At 49.2% G+C, this 24635-nt stretch overlaps 1 protein-coding gene across 2 annotated transcripts in view; it reads left to right on the top strand.

Annotated features, from left to right (window-relative positions):
- XYLT1 (xylosyltransferase 1) overlaps positions 1-24635 on the top strand; it is a 312721-nt gene that overhangs the window by 208669 nt on the left and 79417 nt on the right. For both annotated transcript variants that reach the window (XM_058709985.1, XM_058709986.1), the window contains exons 4-5: positions 20496-20668; positions 21668-21870. In XM_058709985.1, the coding sequence (XP_058565968.1) occupies positions 20496-20668; positions 21668-21870 (376 nt within the window). The remainder of the gene's footprint in view (positions 1-20495; positions 20669-21667; positions 21871-24635) is intronic.

Genomic DNA, 24635 nt, shown 5'->3' with positions numbered 1-24635 from the left:
TATCATCTGTTAGGTTTACACATTGGTACACCCATGAAATTAACATTACACGTGTTTCCTTTTGGAGCTGACTGAATTTAATTTAATTTAAATTGTTGTCACTGTCGGTGGCCTTCGAAAGCTGTAATAGTGTGGGTCCCCTCTCCTCAAAGGCTTATCTTAACCCCATTCTGTCTCGAAAGCTCTGACTGCCCTTTGCCCTGGAGCTCTCCTGTCCGATGTCTAGGGCATGTTTAAGATGAGTTTTTTATGCCACTTCATTTATAGGGGTTCTTGTTTAGGAGAGGGTATTCTCAGAAGCCCCCTAACTTAGAGGCAGCTTCTGAGCCATGGTTGAGAAATCGAGGTGTCCTTGGTCTTCCAGGCTAATCAAGGAAGGTTCACAGGAACGAAAACTCTAAACCAGCACGTTGGGAGACCTGATTCGTACAGATACCATGGCAGAGGGTGGTTATCCCCACCGCGAAGCTATATATGGTGAAAGGCAAGACACAGCATTCATCCCGTTCCATGCTCATTTTAGAGACTCGGTGGGAGAGGAAGTGTGTCCGTCTGGTCCAGTGCCGGCCACCCCAGCAGCAAGTATTTGATAATTATTCCCCAAATAAGTGGTATATCTGTTCTATTAAGTGCTGTTCCCCCCAGGGTGTAGTGCCATCAGACACTCACAATTACTTAACGAATGAATGAATCTGTGCTGTCACATGCCCAGGAGGCTTAACTTTTTTTCTATGGTGATCGTAGGGTATGCTAGTGCAGGGTCCTAATCAAGAGCACTGTTTAACCATAGGCTGATAGCTCTTAGTCACTCTCAGGAAGGAGAATGACAAACAGAACAGGTGTCCTCAGTGTAGCAGGAGCAAACCGAAATGAGCTGGGGAGCACGTTTGGCATGGGCTTGGAGGGTGGTATGGGGCGGAGTGATTGTATAATAACAATTTTCATATACTGGAGAGGTTGGTCCACAGCAGAAGCGGTGGTGCTAATCTTCAAAGGCAGAATTAGGACCTACAGAGAAAACCTTCTGGTGGGCGTATTTTGAAAGAAAACAGCTATTGATCAACACTGACCACAAGTATGGCTGGCTGCTTCTTAAAGCACTTAGGTTCCCGTCTTTGGAGGCATTCAAGAAAGAACTGAATGGCCCTTCATCGTGTATTCAATATGTTTTTGTCATTCCACTAGAGACATTTGAAAAATAAGGAAACGTAAAGTAAAAAGACAAACAACTACAAAAAAAACCCAGAAGTCCTTCTCCCTGTTTTTTTCATCCTTCATAGTAAGATTTTTTACCTCTTAAGACCTTGATACATGGCCTTCCCTTTGCCTGTAATGACAGCCTCTTTACCTGGCTCCCTCTTCCTCATGTTTAAGATGTTGGCTTCACTGTTGCATCGTCAGAAAAGTATAAAGACCGGGTCGGCCTTTGATCCCCTGGCCTCATCTTCTCCCTCCTTTGCATTAAGCCTTTCCTTCATTGAATTCAACACCTTTTGTAAAATAGGTTTGTCTCTCCTTTCCACCCTCCCCCCTGCTGCCCCCACCCCAGTTAAGTATAAGCTCCTTGAAGATAAATTCAATATGTGTTTTGTTCTTCTATGCATCCCTGGCACCTGGCAGGGTAACTGATCCTAGTAGACATTCATTGAATATTTGTGAAGGTAGAGGAAGGAAGGAAGGAAGGAAGGAAGGAAGGAAGGAAGGAAGGAAGGAAGGAAGGAAGGAAGGAAGGAAGGAAGGATGGATGAATATCTGTGTTCATTGACACGGAAGAGATGTCAAGGGTATATTGAAACTAGAATGCGTACAACAGAGCAGGATGCGTGTGATTATATGTAGTGTGGGTGCGTAGAAATACTTGGAAAATCTTCACCAACGTGTAAACAGTGGTGATCTCTAGATGCTTTCATGTGCGAGGGGTTTCTCCCTTTATGTTGCTCTGCATGCTTGAATTTTCTAACAGTGAGTATGTATTATCTGCAAAGAAATCAAAGAAACACCCAGACCAGGCAAAGGAATGACTCTAGACAGGGTTAAACACGAGCTCCCTCCTTGAACCCTAGCGAGGTGCAGCTCCTGAGCATGGCCCCACACCCACGTGTCACTCACCCTTGCAGGGAAATGGATCTGTTGAGATCCCAAGTGCACTTGGGGGGCTCCCTGTTCCTCATTGCCATGAGCTCTCTAGTACATGGTGGTGGGTTTTTTTAATTTTTTAAAATTCTTTTTGTATTTATTTTTGAGAGAGAGAGAGCGTGAGCAGAGGAGGGGCAGAGAGAGAGGAAGACAGAGTCCAAAGCAGGCTCCAGACTCCAAGCTGTCAGCACAGAGCCCAACGTGGGTCTCGAACCCATGAACCGTGAGATCATGACCTGAGCCGAAGTCAGATGCTTAACCAACTGAGCCACCCAGGAACCCCATTATACATATGTGTGTGTGTGTATTTGTGTATGTATGTAATTTTTTTTTTTTGAGACAGAGAGTTATGAGTAGGGAAAGGACAGAGAGAGAGACAGAGAATGCCAAGCAGACTCTACAGTCAGCACAGAGCCCTATGTGGTGGCTCAAACTTTCAAATCATGAGATCGTGACCTGAACTGAAATCAAGAATCGGACGCTTCACTGACTGAGCCACTCAGGCGTCCCTGATCCGTGTGTTTCACTAGCTATGTCTTCTTTCAACAGAAATGTATTCAGTGTGTCTCAGGTGCTCCTGGCTTTGTCCCAGGCATCTGGTTAGGCCTTGGAGGGGCAGAAGTAAAGAAGGCATAGTTCCTGCCCTCTAGGAGCAAAGCCTAATGCTGTGCTAGGTTGACATTTGCTTCCCTCACTGTTGAAATGAACTGGCCGGGTGCCCGGGTGGCTCAGTCGGTTGAGCGTCCGACTCTTGGTTTCACCCCAGGTCATGATGTTGCAGTTTGTTAGTTCAAGCCCCACACTGGGCTCTGTGTTGGCAACACAGAGCCTGCTTGGGATTCTCTCTCTCCCTCTCTCTGAAAATAAATAAACGTTGAAAGAAAGAAAAAAGAAAAGAAAAGAAAAGGAGAAACCATTAGCTGTGGGTTGGTTGGCCCAGAGGATGGCTATGCTTCTGGATCCACCCAGTGCTTGTTTCTTAGAAGGCAAGATGGCAGAGTATTCTGTATTCAGGCTGCCTGTATCCACATCCTGGCCCGTAACTCCCTAGCCATTTGGCCCCAAGCAGTTGACCCACTCCCTCTGTGCCTCAGTTTCCCCATCTGTAAAATGGGGATGGTGGTGGCGCTTCCCTTGTAAGTTCGCTGCAGGGTCTAAACGAAGCGACCCATGAACAAGCTTGGCCGAGCGACCCGTGCACCAACACGAGCCTGTGTGTTTACCCCTGTCTGCACTGTGTGATGTGACAGCATTAACGTGACAAATGGGCCACAATTTGGGGGAATGTCCCATTTTAAAAAGAAGGCACCTGCAGAACATATTTATGGTTTATGGTCAGGAGACAGCGTTAATGGCCCATAATGTGATTACTATGAGGATTTTTATTAGGAAAATTCCAACCAATTCGGCATTAATTAATGTACTGTTACTTGAGAGTGTTACTCTTCCAGTCCTTGGTGAGTTGGAGAAAATAAACCTGTTGTCAAAACCCTTACCCTGAGAAGTAAATAAGAGCTGTTCCCTCTTCCAGTGGCTCCATTTGTAATAAAAATAGATGAGTCTCTGCGTTTTTCCACAGCAGTATTTATTGAGCCCGCGAGTGCCTTTAGCAGAGGAGAGAAGGACAGAGATGAAAATGTCAAGCGACAGGAAGGCTCGCAGGAGAACTTGGGAAATGGTGTAACCTCAGGGTCAAAAAGGTAGGGAGCACAGATGAAGCAGCATTCTCGACACCCCAAACCTCAGACCGCAGCACGTGGGTCTTGGCCCCACTCCCCCTCCTGTCTGCATCAGGCAGCCGTGCACCGAGCACCATCCCATCTGCGAACCGCAAAATGGGTCCTGCCTGCAGTGTGTACCCGCACCCCCACCCCGCCGCCCCGCCATCCATTACAAGCCTCTTAGGATGGCTCGTCACTCTCTTGAGCTGCAGTCCCTAAGATGGTGCCCAGGACCCTGTGTGATGATATCTCTTCATGCCAGTCGCACCACGTGCTTTAGCTGGGCATCGGTGTTGCAGCCACCCTGGCCCTCCTCCCTGTCCTGTCATTTACTGCACTGTCTTTCCTCACGGGCCTTGGCACGTGCTGATCCCTCTACGTGGGGACACTGTCCCCTTCCTGTTTACTTAGTTAACTAACTCCTCACTCTACCTGGAGATCTTAGATCTTAGCCCAACAAATGCATCCCCTGCCCTCCTCGAGTAGTGTACTAAGCAGCTCTGGGCACCTTCAACACAAGAAAGTTATTTTCTCATGCTTCTGGAGGCCAGAAGTCCAAGACTGGGGTGCCAGCTGGTCGGGTTCTGGTGAGAGCCGTGTTCCTGACTTGCAGATGACCAGTTCTTGCCGCATCCTCACATGGCGGACAGAATACAAGCTCTTTGCTGTCTCTTCTCACAAGGGCTCTGATCCCGTATGACCAGGGTTCTGCCCTAATGACCCCACTTGATCACCACCCCCCTTCAACGCCCATCTCCGATGCAGTCACCTGAGGGTTAGGGCTTTGATGTACGAATTTGGGTTGGGGACACAATTCAGTTCATATGGCGAGCTGGTGTCTGAGGAAAAGGGAAGGGCAGCCCAGCACAGTGAGGAGCAGAAGCAGGGGTTCGATGACATTCAACTAGGTTGCAGCCTCACGGAAAGGGTCACTGGGCGAGCACGGTTGGAAATAAAATTGGAAAGGAAAAGCAAGAACTTGAATGCAGCCCCTCGCGTGTCATGATTTAAGGTGATAGTAATAGGCCACTGTTCGGTATTCTTCCTGTGGTGGAAACGGTCTGGGGAATATTCAGGTGTTCGTTGCCGGTCTTCTCTTCGGGACAGTCTTCCGCTCCTGAGCCAAGGTTCTCTGTGGCACAGGCGTCGCTCTGTTACCTGCTTCTGTAACTGCTCCTGGTTACGGTTGCTGAGTATCAAACCACCCCATGTAGAACACTGCACTTTTTTATTCCAGTGGAGACTGCAGATCAGGAATTTGAGGCGAGCACAGAGAAGAAGACAGGTGACTGGAGGGACAAAATTGCCCCAGGTTCAGAGCCCCTGCTCCGTAGTGTGCACTTCCCTGAGTGATTCCCAAGATTCCTCCCTACAAGGCAGGAGTCAGTATTTGCCCTCGTTTTTGTTTTTTTTCTTTAATTTTTTTTTTAATTTATTTTTTGAGAGAGAGACATAGAGTGTGAACAGGAGAAGGTCAGAGAGAGAGGGAGACACAGAATCTGAAGCGGGCTCCAGGCTCTAAGCTATCAGCACAGAGTCTGATGTGGGGCTTGAACCCACAAACTGTGAGATCATGACCTGAGCCAAAGTCAGATGCTTAATCGACTGAGCCACCCAGGCACTCCCGCCCTCGTTTTACTGATGAGGAGCTAGAGCATTAGGTGATAGAACTTGCCCAACCTCACAGAGTCACAGTGGGTGAAAAGCTAAGGTTTGAACCCAGATCTCATGGATTTCAGAGCCAAACTTCTTTCCACTTGTCCATCCCGCCTTGCCAGAGTGACTATCCATGTTGGCAAGAAGGAAGTAGGCCATCGTGGCCAAGAATCTCCTGCCTCCCCATGGGGTAAGAGGTTCTCAAGCCACAGTCCTACTGATCCCTTTATGGGATGTTGGGAAATGCTGAGGGGACGGGGCATTGGGTGGGACGATGTTAAATGTCCTTGAGTGCATGAGACAACCCTACCCAACGGAAAAGTCGTCTCTCCTCGAATGCCAGTAGTTTGTGTTGAGAATCTCTACTTAAGAAGGGGAGAATAGGTGACCTATTCATTGGTACTGAAACCATCTGAAAGGTTGCTCAAGTACAGTAGGAAGCTGTTAGTTTCCTCGTACAGTTTCGCTTAGGGGTTGTCTTGGTCCTTTGTGCTGTAAGAAAGTACCACAGAGTAAGTGGCTTATAAAAAACAGAAATTGATTGTTTATACTTCTGGAGGCTGAGAAGTCTAAGATAGAGGGTGCCCATAGATCCGGTGTATGGTGAGGACCTACTTCCTACACAGCTGTCTTCCCTTTATGTCCTCGCTTGGCAGACTGGTGAGGGAGCCCCCTGAGATTTCTATTATTTGGGCACAGGCCCCATCGCATGTGTGAGCACTCTGCCCTAATGACTTACGTAATCACCTCCCAAAGGCCCCACCTCCTAATATCATCACCTGGGGCATTAGGTTTTCAACATAGGCATTTGGGAGTTGGGGACACAAATCTTGATACCATAGTAGAGGTTAAAAACCCTCATTTTAGGGGCGTCTGGGTGGCTCAGTCGGTTAAGTGTCCGACTTCAGCCCAGGTCATGATCTCACCGTCCATGAGTTAGAGCCCCGCGTTGGGCTTTGTGCTGACAGCTCGGAGCCTGGAGCCTGCTTCAGATCTGTGTCTCCCTCTCTGTCTCTCTGCCCCTCCCCTGTTCTCACTCTATCTCTCTGTCTCAAAAATAAATAAACATAAAAAAAAATTTTAAGCCCTCGTTTTAGTGGCTAACAGAGATTTGAATGCTGGTTTTGCACCTTATGAGCTAGCCAGGTCAAGCATCCGGTCTGAGTCTCAACTTCCTTATCCGTAAAATAGGACTAAGCAGGGTATCTCCCCACACCGTTCTGCTGTAAGAAGTAAATGAAATAATGTCTGTTGAGAAACACTCAGCCTGGGGCCTGGCACACAGCAGTAGCTGTTATCATAATGGCCCTTTCATCCGGATGCCAGGGAAAAGTAACATCAGCAGGATGGACACGAGCTTGCAGGACCGAGAGCAGCATTTTCACAGATGATGTGTAACAGGCAAAGTGACTGGGACCCAGTGAATTGCGGCGAAATGTACCATACGCCATCAATATCTATCCCACCAGTTTCCATTTATTGAGCAGTACATCATTAGAATATCCCTGGGCTCTCGACAATAAAATCAATAAGACGGTTCAGCCATGGGCTGTGGTTTAATAACTCCAGACTTGAATGGAGGGGAAAAAAAAAATCAGTGAGCAGGAACATTTCCTGAGTGCTTGGTCGGGGGTGGAGGGAGGCATTTTCTCAGAGTGGGAGGAAAAATAACAGTGAGCTAGGCTTCGGTCTGTGGCAGAGCAGGAGGCCATGGGGATTTGAGGAGGAGTCTGGAGATGTATCTGGGTGTAAAGCTACACCTTGAGACACGTGGTTTTGTAAAGGTGGTTGAAAAGAAGGTATCCAGAAGGTGGTTCTCAACCCTGACTGCACATCGGACCCCCTGGGAGCTTTAAAAAATTGCCACCACTGTCACCCACCAAAGTTATTAAATTAGAATTTCTTGGGGCGGAGCAAAAGCATGGATTTAGTTTGTTCTGGTTTATTAAGATGCTACGGTGATTCTAATGTGCACCCAGGGTTAAAAATCACTAGCCTACTGTGCCTACTTGGGATTTTCTCTCTACCTCTCTCTGTCTCTCCCCCACTCACTCGCTCATGCAATCTCTCTCTCAAAATAGACTAAAAAAAACCACAAGAATCACTAGACTAGGCTAGTGATTTTTCAAATGTTAGCTTGCACCAGAATCACCTGGAAGGCTTGTCAAATAAAATGCAGAGGTGCTGGGCCCCATGCCCAGAGTTTCAGAGTCAGAAGCTCTGGGTGGACTGAAATTTGCATTTCCAGTAGGTTCTCAGGTATCGCTGATGCTGATGATCAAAGACCACATTTTTAAGACCTTCCGTTCTACAGCAGTGCTTTTCTATAGAGAGCGATGTTGTCCATTTTCCCAGGGGACATTTGTCAATGGATGGAGACGTTTGGGGAAGGTTCTACTGGCATCGAGTGGGTACAGACCAAAGATGTGACAAAGATGTGCATCCTACAGTGCACAGGACGACCCTCACCTCCCACAACCGAGGATCTGGCCCCAAGCGTCAGTTGTGCCAAGGTTGAGAAACCCCTTTGGGTCCTGTGGAATCCTGAGCAAAGCTGAGAATGCTGAGGTTCTTGCCAGGCAAAGTCTGCACGTGGAACATGGTGTTTGAAGTCAGATCCACTTGTACCCTAATCCCTTTTCCACCTCCTGGCTCTGTGACCTTGAGCAAGCTCCTTCTCCTCTCTGATCCCAGGACAATTATCCACGAATGGGGATAATTTCCATGCGCTGCATTTCTATGAGAGGTAGAAGCCTGTAAAAGAACCTCATGAATGTTAAGTGCCCCACAAATTGGAGTGAAAATCGAAAGGATGGTGTTTGTCAGCACAGCCATGGCTCCATCTCCCTAGCGGGAAGATGGTCCCTCAGAGCCTCCCCTAGAAAAGTCCTGAACAAAACCTGGTTCCCTGAAGCCAGCTGAGAAGGCCAGGAGTGTAGGAAGGACCTGCAAGTCCTGTGAAGTATGGATGGGGCTGCTCGGGCATCAGCCTGTAGCTGGTCTTCACCTCCCCTCATTTGTTTAACAAACTCAGCACGTCCCAGGTGGGGAAGCAGGCCTGTGGAGCCTAATTAATATTCCTGAAGCTTCCTTCACCCCTCAGCCCTCTTCACCATTTTCCCATATCCACATTCCACCTGCCCTATTATTCTCATAATGTTTTCATGGCCAGAGACTCACTCTCATTTTTACTTAAGTCAGTTTTTTTTTCAGAGTAATTTTGCATTACTGCTGTAAGTGGAAATCTTGCTATCGCTTGCCATAAAGAGGCAGGAACCACGCAAGGGCATTCAGTGGCATTCAGCGCTGGCCGGTACTCCCTTTGCTTGCCAAAGATGCCGGTCCGTGTGATCCAGCGATTCCACTTCTGGGGGTAGACCCAAAAGAACTGAAGGCAGGTCTCAGAGGCCTTTCAACACCCATTTCCACAGCAGCGTTACTCGCAAGCACCAAAAGGTGGAGGCACCCCAGCTATTCACCTGCCTGTGAGTGGATAAACCGGAATGTGGTCTGTCCTTAACAATGGAAGATGACTCAACTTGAGAAGTAAAGGAAATCCTGCCATCCGCTACAGCATGTACGACCTCTAGGCACATTAGGCTAGAAACCTGACACAAAAGAGCACCTATTCTACGATTCCACTTCGGCAAAATCTCCTGGAGCGGTCACATTCATGGAGACAGAGAGCGTGGTGGTCGCCTGGGGCTTGGGGGGAAGAGAGCATAGGAGCTGTGGTTTAATGAGGATTCCAGATGTGCAAGATGGAAAGCCCTGGTGCCAGATGATGGTGACAGTTGCACGACAAAATGGATGGGCTTAACACTCCTGAGTGGTATGCTTAAGCATGGTTAAGATGGTAAACGTTACGCACATTTGGGCACAGTTTGACCCAAAAGGAAGTTCAGGATGCTTGGAGGGCCTTTACCGGACTCGAAAAAAGGGAGAGGGGCAGGGTCAAGGATGGCTTTGCCGAGAAAGGTTCATTGCTCCTGAGCCCTGAAGGGTGCTGGCCTGGCCATCTTTACGCTTGGAGTGGCGTTCTCCCAGCTCCCCCCTCCCGACTCCATGGTCCCCTTGTGAGACCCTCTCCCCTCCTTCTCCCTAAGTCCAGCTGGTGGTAATTTGATGGCATTGAATTAGCTCCCATGCTGGAGGGCAGCTGGGCATTTTCCTGGTTGCTCAGCAAGGGTCCCCAAGCTGCCAAAAGCCTCAAGGAAAAGTGGAGACCCAGCGCTCGGCCAGTTCACCCGATGAGTGGAGACAGTCAGGCCTGCATCCTCCACTTCGGCCTCCTGGCCCCCAAACCTGGGCGAAGCTGCCAGGCTTAATCCACCGGACAGAAATCATTCATTCACTGAGACCTCCACGCTGGGCTCCACTCTGTGCTGGGCCAGGGCAGAAGGGTGGTGATGGCGTCCTAGGAAAGGTGAAACCTGGCCGTGGCCCGTGGGGAACTGAAAGCTATCAAAAACCGAACTGACATGGTGTCTCTATGCAGGGTTCTGTCATGCGACCATGACAGAGAAGGGAATCCTGTGGTGGGGGATGGCATGGATGGACCTCGAGGGCATCATGCCAAGTGGGATAAGCTGGACAGAGAAAGACAGATACTGCCTGGTATCACTTACGTGTGGAAACTAGGAAGGAAGGGAGGGACGGAGGGAAAAGAAAGGAAAGGAAAAAGCCAAGCTCCTAGAAATAGTAGAAAAGTGGCTGCAGGGTCTGAGGGATGGGGGAAATAGGGAAAGGTGGCTGCAAGTGTGAAAACTCTGAGTTTTAAGATGAATGAGCTCTGCGGGGCTGATGTAAAACATAGTGGCTGTAGTTGATAACGCCGTATTGTGTAATTGAAATTTGCTGAGAGTAGACCTTAAATGTTCACACACACACACACGCACACAGAAGATAATAAATATGTGAGGTGATGGATGTGTTAATTAACTAGATGGATGGGGGACCCATTTACAGTGTTTATCAAAGAACTACAATGTACACTTTATGTATTTCAAAATTTTATGTCACTTATACCTCCATAAAGCTGAAGAGAGACAAGAGGAGGGAGGGCAAGAGAGAAAACGGAAGGGAAGGGGAAGGAAGGAGAAAGGAAAGGAAAGAAAGATGAAAGGAAGGAACGGGACAGGAGGTCAGCTCAGGGAAGACAACCCCACTTTCAGAGAAGGAAGCTTTCTGTGCACTGGTGCTAATTCCGTAAGGGTAGGATCCCAGACTATGGAAATTTCATCTCCCTCATCTGGCAGACTGACACACAGGTTTTGGAGCCCGGCAGGCCTGAGTGTTTGTCTTTGTCCTGGCACTCGACAGAGAAGGTGACTTGTCGTCAGTTAGTGCCCCCTTGGCCTCAGAATCCTTCATGGTAAGATGGGGTTATCAAAAATTTAAAAAATTTTTTTTGTAATGTTTATTTTTGAGAGACAGACCAAGCACAAACAGGCAGGCGAGGGGCAGAGAGGGAGAGGGAGACACAGAATCCGAAGCAGGCTCCAGGCTCCGAGTTGTCAGCGAGCCCGACGCGGGCCTCGAACCCACAAACCATAGATCATGACCTGAGTCGAAGTCAGATGCTTAACTCACTGAGCCACCCAGGCGCCCCTTGGTACCTGCTTCCTTAGACCTTGGGAGAATGACACCATGTGCGGATAGTGCTTAGGACATAGTAAGTGCCCAGTCTACCTAGACATATCATTACTGTTTTACAAGGGTTAGAGGGGTCAAGGAAGGGAAGTGACTCGCCCAGGGTCCCATGGCTGGATCACAGCAGAAGCAGGATTGGGACCCAGGCTTGGGGCCTTTGGTGCACTTGCCCTCACACCCCGGCCAGCTTTCTAGGCACACTGAGAGCAGGACTTCTTTCTGGGCACTGGGCATCTCCCAAGTACTGGTCACCAGAATTCCTCATTGAAGTCTCCCAGTGGGGAAAGGCACCCCCACCCAGGTCTGACAAAGAAACTACCACCGTCAGGGGCTGTCCCCCGAGTGATGTGAATCCTGCCCCTGTGCGGTGAGCCTGCTGCCAGTTGGAAGCCGTGTCCCATCCGTAGTCACGAATCAACACACAACTCCGTGGGGTCGGGGACAGATTGCTCATCCGTCTTTATTTTTCGTGTACATGCTTTATCCTATTGTGGTAAGAACACTTAACATGAGATCTATCCTATCAACACATCTTCAAGTGCCCAGCACTGGTCACTCAACGTACAGTGTTGTGCAGCTGGACCCTAGAGCCTGTTCATCTCGCTGGCCTGAAACTTTGTCCTCATTGCTAGTAATCCCCCCCCGCCTCAGCCTCTGGCAGCCACCAGCCCACTCTCTGATTCTCTGCAGTTGACCACTCTCACCACCTCACACGCGGGCAATCATGCCGTATTTGCCTTTCCACGACGGGCTTCTTTCCCCGAGCATCACGCCCTCAACGTTCACCCCGATGGGAATGAACAACAGTACGGATGCTCCTCAAAAAATAAAAAATAGAGCTACGAGGAACCATCCCATTTTACAGAGGAAGAACCGAGGATCAGAAAGGAACTCTGTCTTCCCAGAGTCTCTACCGGGAAACGACAGAGCTGGCCACCGGTGCTGAAGTGCAGCCCACAGCCTCCCAGGCAGCAGGAAGCTGGTCATGATCCAGCTCGGAACCTCCTGACCCGAGTGCCACGTGCGCACAACCTTGTGTCCGTGTGCTCCCTTCCCGACCCAACCAACCCTCTTATTTGGAACCGAGTCAGAAAGCTGCTTCTCTTGCCGCAGGCCCGAGAGGCCCTCTCAGAGTATAAATAGCATTGAGGGCTTTGTTGGTGAAGCAACTATTCCAATCAAGTGGCTTTTTTGGATTTGGTTTTTGTTTGGTTGGTTTGGGTTTGGGATTTTTTTATTTTAGCAGTGTCCTGGAAGTTGTATTTATTTTTACTATTTTTTAATGGAGATAGAGTGAACGTATAGCATTCGTTCCAGGTGGACACTGTCATTACCTGGTAGTGGGATTCACCGCAAAAGGATCGCGGCCGTAAGTCGTTCCTGTTGGCCGCATTTATTCATCGCGGTGTGAGGCGCACACTGCGGAGGACTCCGGCTGTGGACATTGGCTTGGAAGCTGCATGTGCACAGCTCTCGGAGCCTGAGAGGCTTCGGGGTTGAGCCTGCAACTGGGTCCATTAGTTAAACCAAGCTGGATGCTGATCCTTGTGGATGAACACCCTAGTAGAGATGATGACGTGAACACTGACGACCCGGACGCTCTTGTCTATTGAGCATTTACTGCACGACAGGCACAGTGCCGGGTACCGGACGTGAACGTTCACGGGATGCAGGTGCTGTGATTATCACATGCCTGTTTTACAGACGGGAAAGCTGGGGCTTGGAGAGCTTGTGTAACTTGTTCAAGGTCTGCCTGACCAGAAGCAATGCTCTTCGGCCCCGCACCTTGTTTCTTCCTCCCAGGCAGTATTCCTGCAAGGTTGTTACCAGCATCACGATATTTGCCCAACACATCGACCCTTGCGAAAGCCGCTTCATCTTCCCCACCTCCCTGGAGCCTAAGCATCACATAGTCCTCGTCTGACCCATGACCGTGATGAGAAACGCGGAGTTTGGGCAACAGGCCGAGTGCAGCACAGATAGAAACTGGCAGGACTCTCCGTGATTCCCTTTGCTTGGCCTTCACACCTGCATCGCAAAAATAGGTTTGATATTCTTTCCCGAAAACGTGGCTTGTTAACTTTGGTCTGAAGTCAGCTTCTCCCGCTGTCCCTCATCACTCTGATTCTTCCACTTCCTGTCTTGTGCCACAGGAACCTGATTACATTGTGAAATGCATCGGGGATTTTTTTTTGTTGATTTTTTTTTTTTTTTTTTTTTTTTTTTTTTTAGGAGCTGGGCAGTATTTGGGTCTGAGTCTGTGGAGACACACACGGCTCCGGCCACATGTCGTTATCTGTCCTGCAGCTGAAAGCCAGCTGACATGCTTCTTCGAGAAGCAGCCTTCCCTCTTTTTGTAATGGCGACAGTTTGATCGAGCGTAGTGGCAAGGATAGGGCTCTGGCATCACACACTTGCTTCATCCCCAGCACAGCCACGTCCCAAGTGGGACTTGTCTGAGCTCCAGCTTCCTCAGTCATATAATGGAAGGACAGTGACTCTCCTCATAGGGGTTTGGGTAGAAGTAAGAAAAAAAAAATCATGGATAGAAATTGCTTAACACGTAGCAGCACTCAATAAACAGTTTGGTATTAGAATTATCGATTAGGCCTCACCTTTGTTATGTTTCATGATAAATGTAATCCATTTTACCAAATGCAGATAATGCAGAAAAGTATAAATAAGAGAGGAAAACTGTCACGTCACCATATGAACCTCTGTTAATATTTGGGATCATGTCTTATAAAACGTTAGGGGTTATAGACTAGAACTTCTCTTTTGCTTGATATATTATAGACAACAGTCTGTATCAGTATGTATTAATAACACCTTTTAGGTGATTCCTGTTTTGGACCATTATAAACACTATTGAGGTCAAGGCCCCAGGACCTTTGCACTTGCTACACTGGCTGCCAGCAATCCTCCTCATCCCTGATAATAACATGGCTCACTCCCTCATCTTAATCAGAGTTTGTTCGCATATCCCCACATCAGCCTTCCCCGGCCACCGTGGTTAAATAAACCCCTTCCCTTAACACGCCTTTGTTCTCTTTTTCATAACCTTTATCACTATCTCCAACTGTATTTTCTATTTGCTTTTTTTTTTTTTTTTTATTGGCTTTCCATCCTGCTAGACTAAGCAGCATTCAGGGAAGTGCTCTCTTGTGTCCACTAACATGACAAGAACTATGCCTGGCACATTCAAGACACCAGGTGAATGAATAAATGAACAAAAGAGCCTTCTGTATGTAGAGACTTACACGCTTGCCTTCTCCTAACCTTAATTAAGATAGATTCCTGGGGGCGGAGTTACTGGGTCAAGGGCTATGTTTAAAATTATAATTCTTGCGGCCACATCAGTGCTGGCCAAGCCGTGGCAGCTAACCGCCCCCCGCCCCCCAACCTCCCGCCAGCAGCATGGGAGAGAAGGTTTCTCCACTTCCGGCTCGTGCTGGGAATCTCACCACAGTCCGTTGAAGACGTACTGCATAGAAGACTTTTCAGGACCGCGGCCCCCGCAGTGGTGGCCGGGGTGTGGAGGGGGCCACCGCAGGGCCTGTCTCCGCCCAGTCTGCGGTGTGGCTTCTTGTCCTCCCCAGCTCCCCCACCCGCCAGCCCCCACCGTGTCAGAGCTGATTGCCGGAAAGGTCATTACAGGAGCCAGGGGCGTGCGACAACAATGGGAAGCTGGTGGCTGGCAGCTGGCAAAGGGCATCGTGTGAACCTCAGCCCTTGGGAGCCGCACCCCCACCCGGCCGCCATGTGGGCACAAAAGTCGCTCGTTCCCTCTCTGGTTATTCAGTGAAATGCATCGAGGTCCTACTACGTGCCGGAATGGGGGGCCGTTATGGGTGTGTTTCCGGAGCCAGCCATCCTGCCGCTTTGGGTGGGGCTCTGGGCCTTGGCTCCTGCCTCCGTCACCGGGCCCCTGAGAGAGGCAGAGCCGCAAGGTGAGGGGGCAGCAGGCGAGCCCTGGGGCCTTCTTGCACTCTGACGTCCTGGGGGTTCGTTTGCCTTTGCTCTGAGGGATGCTCAATAGGTGCAGAAGCTCGGTGGACCCGGCTTCTCCATCGTGGCTCCCTCTTTCCTTGTCTCTTCCTGTCTCTCTATATCCGATTACATGGTTTGTCTCCGTTTATACCTGTGTAGGTCTCTGGCTTTCTCGGCGCTTCCGTGTGTGTTTCTCCCTCCATATGTGGGAGGAAGGGGGCGGTCTTCCTGCCTGCAGCTCTCCCTCCATTTTTCTCTCAATGGGATTGTGGCCTCTCTGTGTCCCTGCTCCCTCTCTGCATCTGTCTCTCTGTCTTTGTCTATTTCTGTCTGTTTGTCTCTCTGCCCCTCAGCCCTGTCTTCATCCTCCCCTGTGTGTGTGTGTGTCTCCTTTCTTCAGGTATTTCAGTTCTTTCCTGCCCACCCCTATCCCCAAAATAGCCGGACTCCAGAGGAGCCTGGGGTTTTTTGTTCCCTCTTCTCTTGGTTGCTCCCCACACCAGCTGTCTGACCCAGGGATGGCTTTCAGTCCAGAGGCTCTGTTGCTGGAGTGATAGTGCCTGATTTCCCTGGGGCTCGGTTCCTTTTCTTCAGAAGGGAAGCATTCACATCTGTGTCTGTCTGTCCGTGAATCTGTTCTTCTTTCTTTTTTTTTTTTTTTTTTTAACATTTTTTATTTATTTTTGGGACAGAGAGAGACAGAGCATGAACGGGGGAGGGGCAGAGAGAGAGGGAGACACAGAATCGGAAACAGGCTCCAGGCTCCAGGCTCCGAGCCGTCAGCCCAGAGCCCGACGCGGGGCTCGAACTCACGGACCGCGAGATCATGACCTGGCTGAAGTCGGACGCTTAACCGACTGCGCCACCCAGGCGCCCCTGTTCTTCTTTCTAAAACCCTAAAGAAAGTTACAAAAGGTTTTCTTGAACATCAGTGCACAAATCTCTTTAAAGACCAGCACATGGGGGGCTCCTGGGTGGCTCAGTCAGTTAAGCATCCACCTTTGGCTCGGGTCATGATCTTCCAGTTTGTGGGTTTAAGCCCCACATCAGGCTCTGTGCTGACAGCTCACAGCCTGAAGCCTGCTTTGGATTCTGTCTCCCTCTCTCTCTGACCCCCCTCCCTCCCTACCTCCCTCTTTCTCTCTCTCAAAAATAAACACTAAAAACATTTTTTTTTTTAATAAAAGAAAAATCTGCACAGGGTCTGATGCCAACCCTCTCTGTCTCTCTACCCTCTGATGCCCTGGAGGCAGGTAGAGGTAGCAGACTAGATTTGGGCTTGTGTGTGACCCTGGGGAGACATGCTGATTTCTTTGAGCCTCACAGGCTGACTCTGCATTCCCCCAGAGCCAAGTAACTCTCCCGCAAACCCGGTCCGGCACAGGCTGATGGGTAGCAGGCCCTCAAGTGACATCAGCTCCTCTGGACCGGAGCAGCGGCTCGTGTCCAGAATGCATTCCTTCCTTCCATTCATTCATTCACCCCTTCAGCAGCATGGCAAGAGATAGCCACGGCCAGAGACCACTGGCTGATCCTAGAGGCCCAGGAAGCTGCAGGTGTGGGGAGCTCCAGATCAGTGTTACCCAGACACCTTGGTGTAGGGATGAGCAGTGTTACCTGAGGACCAGCAGGAGCCCCTGCAGAGTGAACTTCCTAGAAAATATGATGTCGTGGGCCACCTTTAGGCCTTTGAAAAACCACCCGATGAAGTCCAGGTGGTAAAAAGGGGCACAGGTAGCCGTTGTTTCTAAACGTTCCTCCCTTTGTTAAATAGTCTCCAAGGAAGGGAAGGCGAGGTCGCAGCCAGCATGGTGAAGATCAGTATGTTGCCTTTAGGCTGCAGTCATGGGAAGGAGAATATAAGCTTTTCTTACACGTTATCATCTTTTTACTTTGGATTCTCACATTCCTTAGTCCATTCATAATCCATTTGTTAAAACAGGCTCACATCCTACGTGTCTCAGCACTTCAGGTGTTGTCCAGGGCTGGCATGTGGGGGGTTTTAAGGATGCTGGGTGGGTGGGTGGGTGGATGGATGGATAGTTGTGTGAGTGTTTAAAGGGACACGATTCCTCCAGGCATGCCCCTCTCATATAATCACCGGGAAAGCCCAGAGTATTTGTGATTGGTTTGGAGGGAAGATTAGAGGGTGGTTAGGGTAACCCTTTCTGGTTGCTGCTCAGTCTGTCTGCAACAAGAGCCAAGATGGTAATTATCCCCAGGATCGCAGCTACTGACTGAACAGCCAAGGAGCCAAAGACGCTGGGATCCACCACGAGTACTTAAAAAGATGGGCTCAGAAGCTTTCAGCTGAACTTCCTAAGGTGCCCCCTAGCTCTGCAGGCAGACCGCTCACCCCTTCCCCACTCCGAGGGCAAGCTGAAGACACTCCTATCCTAAAACAAGTGACCGTTGTCTTCTGTTTGCCCCAGCTGGCTGAGCTCCTCAAAGATAAGGATTTTTTCCCCTGAATTTTATTTTACTGGTACCTAGCACAGTACTTGGCAAAGAGGTACAGGCTAAATTAATATGGCATGAATCACCAAATTGATAGTTGGAAGAGTGCGGGCATGGGTGATTTGCTTTGAGGATGCTGGGTAAGTGGATGGAAGGATGGTTTTAAAGGTGATGAGTGGATGGATGGGTGCATGGATGAATGGATGCTTGGTTTTCTGGATGATAAGCTGTTGAGTGCTGTGCTGGATGGGTTGTCGAATGGTTTGCTGGATGGGTGGTTGGATTTCGATGGATGGATGGATGAAAAGGTGGGATCTTATTGGCCATCGAGAGTCAGCCTCCCACGTAACATAGGAATCCTTCCTGCAGTGCCTATGATAGGCCTTGAATGCATGTCTACCTAGCTAAAATGACTAATTTACAGGCTATTTCATTAAAAAGCAGAATTGAGTAGGGGTTGTTTTGTTTTTTATTTTCTCTTTTAGAGAGAGTGTACATGAACAGGGAAAAGGGGCAGAGGGAGAGAGAGAATCTTAAGCAGCCTCCATGGTCAGCACAGAGCCTGACACGGGGCTTGATCCCACGACCCTGGGATCGTGACCTGAGCCAAAATGAAAAGCTTGACACTTACCCGACTGAGCCACCCAGGAGCCCCTCTGGTGTTTCCTGTCCTCTCCTCAACTCAAGCAGAATTGTTATAAACTTTTCCAAAGTCTAGGTGTGGTACCGTAGTATATATTAGTGTTTAAGGACATAGGCTCTGGAAATGGATCCAGGTTTGAATCTCAGCTGAATAATTAAAGCATTGTGACCTTGAATAAACAAATCCCTTGGCCTCTCTAAGCTATGGTTTCCTCACTTGCAAAATGGGAATAATAGCACTATCATGCAGGGTTGTTAAGAGGATTGAGTGAAATAATGAAGGGCAAGGGCTGGTCGGCGCTCAGTGAAATGTATTGTTATTATTATGGACCAAACCAAAATGTACCCTCCTATCGCTTTTTTTTTTTCCAGCGAGAACCAGATGTGTGCCAGATCCTGTTATAGCATTGAGTGTTCATTGATAAACAACACTGAAATAGCCTCTCATCTCTTGGAGTTTATGTCCTAGTGGAGTGTTCAAACAATTAATAAGTAAACAGATAAACAGTTTCAGATGGTATTAAATGCTATGCAGAAATTGAGATACGGTGAGGTGAAAGAGAGTGATGTGGCTGGTGGCGGCAGGTGTTCTTCTGTTGAGCTATGAACTAATGACAAGCTACAGCCATGCAAAGATCTAGGGAGAGGGTGTTCCAGGTAACAGGAATAGCCAGTGAGAAGGTCCTGAGGCAGAAATGAAATGGCTCAAGGAAAAGAAAGTAGGCCAGGTAGCAAGGTAGACGGTAAGGCACGCAGGGCGCAGAGGGCCTCAGGAGGTAGGTCACGTAGGCTGTAAAGGCTGGGCCACATGATCTGGACATCATCCATGTTAATTTCATCCTGTCTTCTGGAACAGCATAGAAGGAGCCGTGTTCATTTGGCAGTCGCTCAGCTTTCCAGTGACAGCGGCAGGCTCCCAGTCTCCAGAGCTCCAGACTAACCGCTCCTGGTTCTGTTTTCCAAGCTGACATCCTGGGACACCTGCAACGTTCTGGGTCTCATAAACCTAGAAGCCAGAAGAAATCAAGTTTGAGCCAAAGGCAGTCAGGCAGAAGATCTCTAGTCAAAATTGTAATGAACTAACCCAGCAGGCTGTGTTCCTCCTTGAAGCCCTGCCCTTGGAGTGTTTGCAAGGGAAAGGAGGAGAAAAGGAATCTTTAAGGCTATTCTAGGGTAAAAGACATATGGAACCATGTAGATGCAGGTGGTTCTGGTCTAGCATCTGGGCTTTCTAAGAAAACCAAGAGATGATGGTGGCTGACCTCCAGCAGGACTGATAGAGCTAACTCAGGCGGGGTCATTAGGATCCCATGACTCAGCAGTGCCTCCTCTGTGTTGGCTTTTCTCTCAGAAAAAAATCTTTGTCCAGGTGGGGATAAATGGGCTCTTAGAGTCTTGCAGTTTTATGTATTGCAGAAGGGGAGCCTCTCTAATCTACTTGTTGCAACAAAAGTCTGGAATTCTACTGTCTTCTTGGCTAATTAGCTTCTTTGGGTCACACATCCGTCTCTGAACCGTACACACTGTTCATTGCCAGAGAGATACAGTGTTCTGAATGGCCAGGCCTTAAGCTCTGTGACCTTCCCTGTCACCGATAATGGAGACCCTCCCCATCCATGTAGACTGAGGATAGAGGAGGGGGACGATGCCCCCCAACGTCCTGTATGAGAAAGTTTTCATTTTGGGAGATGACTTAGTTCTAGAGACCTTCTGTGTGACATTGTGCTTAAAATCAACAATACTCTGCTGTGATCTTAAAAGTGTAAGAGGGCAGATACCATATTTTCTCTTCTTACCGCAATTTTTACAAAAAAGGGTGCTGTTAGGAGGAGAAGGAAGAGTGGGTGCTGGACAGGCAAAGCCAGCTCGTGTATCTTGTGTTTTCCAGCTCAGAAATACCTCCTCCTTCCCCTGCAGTTCAGAGACACAACTCTTACACCTCTCATTTCCTCCCTCCTTGTTCTGTAGTTTAATACATGTGCTTAGGTCTCCATCAGCTTTTTTAAAGCTTCTTGGGGTTTGGAACCCTGCCTTTATGGACCTCACGGTCCCCCCACATTTGTACCAGGACGTTGTAAGTGTCCACGACAAGCTTAGTTAAGCTGGATTAGGTGTTAGGGCCCGATGTGATGACCGTGCCTTTCAAATAGTCCCCAATTGAAGCATTAGAGAAACTCCCTGTCTCTTACCAAAGAACCTCTGGGCCTCACCCACCTCTGTGGTCTCTTGGGTTGTCCCCAGGCAAAGCCAACAAGAACGTTCAGTGGGACGAGGATTCGGTGGAGTACATGCTGGCCAACCCAGTCAGAATCGCCTTCGTCCTGGTGGTCCACGGCCGGGCCTCTCGGCAGCTGCAGCGCATGTTCAAGGCCATATACCACAAAGACCATTTCTACTACATCCATGTGGACAAGGTGAGGAACTCCTCCCCCGCTTGCCACCCCTTGCTGCCTTTCTTGGCCCGTCTGTCTGCCCCTCTCCAAGCTGCCCTGCCTCTCAGGCAAGTCTGATAGTCTAATCAGCTGCCTCTCCTTGTAGCATTTGGTCTGGGGGAGAGAGAAAAAGAGAGAGAGGCACAGAGTGTGTGTGTGTGTGTGTGTGTGTGTGTGTGTGTGTGTGTGTTTGTGTTTCAAAGTCCCCAGTTGTGACTTTAGACTTTATCTGTAAACGTTGTTTTTCTTACCTCTTTTTCCTCACTGCCCCACTGCCCAATACAGTGCCTGCCGCTTTGTGAGCGGGGCTATCCCAGGGGTGGGCACACATGTCCCAGAAAGGGCCAGATGGTAAATATTTTAGGCTATGTGGGCTCTACACTCTCTGCTGCAGCAACTCCGCTCTGCAATGTAGTGTGAAAGCAGCCATAAGAAATGTATAATGAGTATGTGCGGCTGTGTCCCAATAAAACTTTATTTATAAAAACCCCGCAGCCGACTTATGCCTGAGGTAGAGGTTTCTGTCGGTCTGCTGACCTGACACGATTATGTCAGTAGTCGACGAGGAAAAACGGGACGCTTGATCACAGCAGGACTTTGGGAAGGTCATGGAGAAGTTCCATCCCTCAACATACACACCAGGTTTAGACACGGTCGTACTTCTTAGCTTATTATCCTCAGACCACATGCCTCAGTCTTGTATTAAAATGCAGCATCCCAGGCACCAGCCCACATAGAGTGAACCATCAGCTCAGAAGTGGGGCCAGGGAATCTGCATTTCAAGTACCTAAAACAAGTTTTTAAAAATAATAAAGTTTCACACAGCCACATAGAAAGACCCTGCAGGCCTGAACCAGTTACTTGGCGAAGTCCAGTATGTTCAGAAGCCCTGTCAACTAGAAGGGAAGGGACAGAAGCCGAGGGGCATGTCTGCGTGTTTTCTGGGCTGCTGAATTGTCCCCTTTTCTCTCCTGGGAAAAGCGCTCTAATTACCTACATCGGCAAGTGCTCCAGTTTGCCAGACAGTATGACAACGTTCGCGTCACCCCCTGGCGGATGGCCACCATCTGGGGAGGAGCCAGCCTCCTGTCCACATACCTGCAGGGCATGCGTGACCTCCTGGAGATGACCGACTGGCCCTGGGACTTCTTCATCAACCTCAGCGCAGCCGACTACCCCATCAGGTAAGGCGGCCTGTGGCCCCAGGCCGGCCTGCGCTAAGGTCTTGGCTTCCTCTTGCTTTCCTTGGTCCGAGCTGTGAAACCAGAGGCAGAGGCACATGGCCGCCGGGCTGGAGAAGCATTCTGCCTCCATGAGACGCTGTGGAGACCTTACACTTGGGGTCTCCTGGCCTGGGATCTGCACCGTACCTGAGCATCACGGGTGCGTTCGTTCACCCATTCAGCTAGTGTTTATTTACTGAGGGCACGGTGTCCCCAGCTCTGTTCAAGGGTACACAGAAGAGACCACAAAACCCCTACCTGCGGGGAGCTTCCATTCAAGTGGGGGAGACCACAACAAAATAGTACGGTGGCATGTGAGAAGAACAAAGCAGAACGTAGCAGCAGGAGAGAGTTGTGATTTTAATGAGAGTGGCTGGGGAAGTCCTTATGGAGAAGAACAGAAGGAGGGGTGAGTTGCTCTGACTGGGAAAGTGGTCTAGGCGGAGGGAACTGCAGCTGCTGGGAATGTGCCTGGTGTACGGGGGGGTGGGGGGGCACAATGGGGCTCAGTGTGGCTGGAATGGAGTATGCAAGGGATAGAGAGGTAAGCAGTCATAGAGATTCCTGCGGTGACATGATGTTCGTTCTAGAATCTGGGAGTCTCTGGCATGTTTGATTAGAGGCAGGGCAAGGTGTTGGAAAGGGAAGCAGAGTGGAGGAAGGGAGGTCAGTTGTGATAGGCCCGGCAGAGTCACAGACGTGTGTTTTTGGGCTATTGGACACCCACAGGTCTCTGTGCTTGGTCCCTAACAACTGTTAACAAAACAACGGTTTGCGCACATTTAAAAATTGGGAGGTTTCACGTGAAAGTATCAAACGGCAAGCTATTCTCCAACGTCTGCCTGCTGTGGGCCTGCAGGCTGCCAGCCATGATTGTGTGGAGCTGGTGGGGCGGCCAGCAGCCCTGAGGCACTGAGAAACTGAGATGCCACCAGGAACATCTGTCCCTTGGCCCAAACATTGATCTGTTCTTGAAAATAGGCTGTAAAAAAGGAAACCCCTCTAGACGGGGGGATGGGGAGAGAAGGCAAGAAAATGAAGTGTATTTCCTGCTGGAAGGCAGCTCTTTGCTTGGCTGTGTTGTGTCTTCCAACCTGACTTATTGGTGGGGCTAAAAAGGAGAAGAGGACAGAGAGCAAAGGGCGGGGGGCCTAACTTCCTCTGGTGGCGCGAGGGTATTGGGTGAGGACAGTACTTTCACACAAGAGCCACATGAAGGCATCTTTTAAAAAAAGAAAAAGAAGGAAACGTTTTTGGGCACGTGGGTGGTTCAGTCAGTTAAGCGTCCGACTTCGGCTCGGTCATAATCTCGCGGCTGATGAGTTTGAGCCCTGTGTCAGACTCTGTCTTGGCAGCTTGGAGCGTGGAACCTGCTTCGGATTCTGTATCTCCCTTTCTCTGTCCCTCCCCTCCTCATGTTCTGTCTCTGTCTCTCTCTCTTTCTCAAAAATAAACATTAGAAAAATTTTTTTAAAAAAGTTATCAGGGCAGTTTTCAAACACACATACGTGTGCTGAGAACAGTATAGGGAACCCTCACGTACACATCACCTGGTTTCAGCTGGAATCAGGTCGTGGCCAGTGCTGACGTGTCTGTGCTATCACCCTCTTCCCGCGGCCCCACTGAAGCACTCCCGAGACACCATGTAGTTGTGTGTGTGTTTCCGTATACCTCCCAGAAAGATAAGTCCACAGGGTGGACTTTAAAGATGTTATCTTTAAAGATAACATCCACAGGGTGATCGCACCTAAACCATCATTCTTAATGTCATCAAATATGGAAAGCACACATCCCCAGGAGTTTGGGTTTTGAATCAGGAACCAAATAAGATACAGGCGTGGAGGGATGTTCTCTGTTTAAAGCTAGAAATTGTCTCCATCTCCTTCACGATGCGATTCCTGGTGCCTTCCTTCCATCCTTGGTTGGTGGCATCTCATTGTTGGCTGGGAAGCCCTGGGCCCTGGTGGGAACCTGGGGAAGGCACACTCTTTGGCCAGTTTAGGCAGGGTCCACCTGGCACCCTTGCACCTGAGAAAAATGATCCTTAGAAACATACCTATTTTCTTTTGTTCATAGGATAGCAAGGCAAACAGATTATGAAACATGGCAGGCAGATTCTTACTTATTTACTTACTCATTTGTTCAGATGCCCATTCCACAGACGTTCGTTAAGCAACTCCTGTACTAAGCACTAATTGGGCATTTAGTGAGCAAAAGCGCCCCAGGCCCTACCTGGTGGAGCAGGTCCCCTGCCTGTGAAGGTGGAATTAGAGGCACCATGCAAGGTGTGAAAGAGCTAGAAAGCAAGGGGATGACTAGGGGGTGGACATGGTCAGAGGTCAGAACATCTCAACTTGCAGTTTTAACTTGAAAACTGAAGGATTAAAAGATTGTCAGGCAAATGAGACAGAGATCATTCTAGAGTAGGCCCCAGATCATTCTAGACTGGGCACTGATGACATATTGAGTTGGATGACTCTTTGTTTTGGGGACTGTTCTGTGCACAGCGTGACATTTAGCAGCAGCCCCTGGCCTCAGTCCACTAGATCCAATAGTGCCTTGCCTCCCCACCCCCCCACCGACTCATTTGGGACAACCACCGATATCCCCAGACTTTGCCCAATGTCCCCAAGGGGCAAAAATGCTTCCAGTTGAAAATGCTTCTTGAGAGAACAGTCTGGTCAAGACATGGGTCTGAGATGAACTTGATGCATTTGAGAAATTTA

This window comes from Neofelis nebulosa, chromosome 18, assembly GCF_028018385.1.
Source record: "Neofelis nebulosa isolate mNeoNeb1 chromosome 18, mNeoNeb1.pri, whole genome shotgun sequence".
Classification (NCBI taxonomy): Eukaryota; Metazoa; Chordata; class Mammalia; order Carnivora; family Felidae; genus Neofelis; species Neofelis nebulosa.
The sequence above is the reverse complement of the archived record's forward strand: the minus strand, read 5'-3'. Positions and strand labels throughout refer to the sequence as shown.